Source organism: Bison bison, unplaced genomic scaffold (assembly GCF_000754665.1).
Source record: "Bison bison bison isolate TAMUID 2011002044 unplaced genomic scaffold, Bison_UMD1.0 scf7180017864310, whole genome shotgun sequence".
NCBI lineage: Eukaryota > Metazoa > Chordata > Mammalia > Artiodactyla > Bovidae > Bison > Bison bison.
Window position 1 is genome coordinate 1,785,349 of NW_011494882.1, and position 2,309 is coordinate 1,787,657.

At 38.2% G+C, this 2,309-nt stretch overlaps 1 protein-coding gene across 1 annotated transcript; it reads left to right on the top strand.

Moving 5' to 3' along the window:
- Positions 1–1,354: 1,354 nt before the first annotated feature.
- On the top strand, positions 1,355–1,732 carry LOC104997568 (histone H2B type 1-like). Its single transcript, XM_010852409.1, has one exon. The coding sequence runs from the start codon at positions 1,355–1,357 to the stop codon at positions 1,730–1,732; it is 378 nt and encodes a 125-aa protein (XP_010850711.1).
- The last annotated feature ends 577 nt before the right edge of the window (positions 1,733–2,309 follow it).

The window sequence follows — 2,309 nt, forward strand, 5'->3', positions numbered from 1 at the left end:
TTAACTTTTTGAGAAGCTCCATGATGTTTTCCATAGTAGCTGTAGCAATTTACATTTCTACATTTCCCCTAGTAGTGTACAAGGTTTTATTTACTTGTGAGATGATTTGTCATTGTAGTTTTGGTTTGCATTTCCCTGATGTTTAGTAATGTTGAACATTTTTCATGTATCTGTTGGCAATTCACATGCCTTCTTTGGAAAAATGTCTATTCAGGACCTTTGCCCATTTTTATTCATATTGCTTGCTTGTTTTGCTTTTGAGATTATAGGTTTCTTGTATATTGTGTTTATCAACTCATTATCAGATAGATAGATTGTATTCCTCACAAGCTTCAGGTAAAAGAGGCATCTGGTCTTCAGACCAGCTTTGAGCATCAAAGAACAAAAACAAAACCCTGAAAACAGCAAAATCAGAAGTCAAATGAGTTGGGAGTTGAAAGAGTTCAGATAGAATAGTTTCAGTTTTCTAATTAAAAAGAAAACTGTGTGATTAAAAAAATTCTTGACTTTATTTTCTCATTTAAGATAAAAATACTGAAATTTATTATACAATAAACATAGTCACACCAAGGGTACTTAATAGATTATTGACTGACATTGAAAAATATCATAGAAATTCCTGTTGTAGGATTTTTAAGGACCTAGTATTCTAAGTGGAAGGAATGGGCATTTTTTTTAATTAGATAACTGTAATAGAGATTCCAGACTTATAGTCAATCTTCATTTTCACATACTAATCAATTTGACAAATATATGTATAAGATCCTGCCATTTCGATAGAAAATTGAGGCTTTAATTAAATGTTGTTCACAGTTGAGTGGCCCAGAGTTCATCCGGAAAAGACAGGCTGAAATGGTCAGTGAATGATGAGACATATTTCTGATCAAGTGACTTCATGAAAACATACAATGGAATGTGATTGTCAGTTACAATGGCTTCTTACAGGCGGCCTGCATTAGAATGGTGTGTAGATTTCCTTTCCATCCCTTGCAGGGCCCCAGCAGAATAGTAAACATATCATTTCAATATGAAATAGACATCCCAGTTCAAAAGTTGTAGGATACAGGCGACCTTATAAAAGCCAGAAGACATTGAATTATATTAAGAGGCAATGTTATTTCACTAAAAAATGCACAAAATTAATTAACATTCAGCCATGAAATTTCAGCTAAGAGGTATTCTTTCTTAGTATAAAAGATTTGATGTTCTGTGCTTAAAAAAATGAGAGTAATTTAGTGTATTTCAGTAATGTTGGAGTGATCAATGGATGGGGTTTTCTTGCTCTAAGGTAGAATGTCAGCTGCTCAGTTGAGTTGTTGATGAATTGGTCTGACCCAGTGTTGTCTTTATAGACATGCCTGAACCAGCTAAGTCTGCTCCTGCCCCTAAAAAGGGCTCTAAAAAAGCTGTGACCAAGGCCCAGAAGAAGGACAGCAAGAAGTGCAAGCGCAGCCGCAAGGAGAGCTACTCCGTGTACATGTACAAGGTGCTGAAGCAAGTCCATCCCGACACCGGCATCTCATCCAAGGCCATGGAAATCATGAACTCCTTCGTCAACGACATTTTCGAGCGCATTGCTGGCGAGGCATCGCACCTGGCGCATTACAAGTGCTCAACTATCACATCCAGGGAGATCCAGACCGCCTTGCGCTTGCTGCTACCTGGGGAACTGGCCAAGCACACCATGTCCAAGGGCACTAAGGCTGTCACCAAGTATACCAGCTCCAAGTAAATATAATATGCCTAGCCGCTGTTAATGGAGAAGGCAATGGCACCCCACTCCAGTACTCTTGCCTGGAAAATCCCATGGACGGAGGGCCTGGTGGGCTATAGTCCATGAGGTCACTAAAAGTCGGACACAACTGAGCGACTTCACTTTAAGGATATGGCTGAAAAACAGAAATAATAAGATCAACATTTTTCAGGATTTTTTGGTCCCTAGATCAACTAAGTCTATTTTGGCTTTTAGTTACTAATCAATGTTCCACTAATACCTTTTACAACAATTCAAAAAGACTTAATAGAGTCTCATAAGAGTTGATTTGGTTAATTCTCCCCTTCACAGAGGTATATGTTATAAATGTATTTTCATTTAGTGAGACCTGAGGTGGTTTAGGATTTTTGAAGTTTATGGGCAGATCTTTTATGAAATTGAGTGAGAATTTTAAACATTTCCATTAAGATCAGAACACCTTGTTCAGTTCAGTTCAGTTCAGTCATTCAGTTGTGTCTGACTCTTTGCAACCCCATGAATCACAGCACACTAGGCCTCCCTGTCCATCACCAACTCCTGGAGTTCACCCAGACTC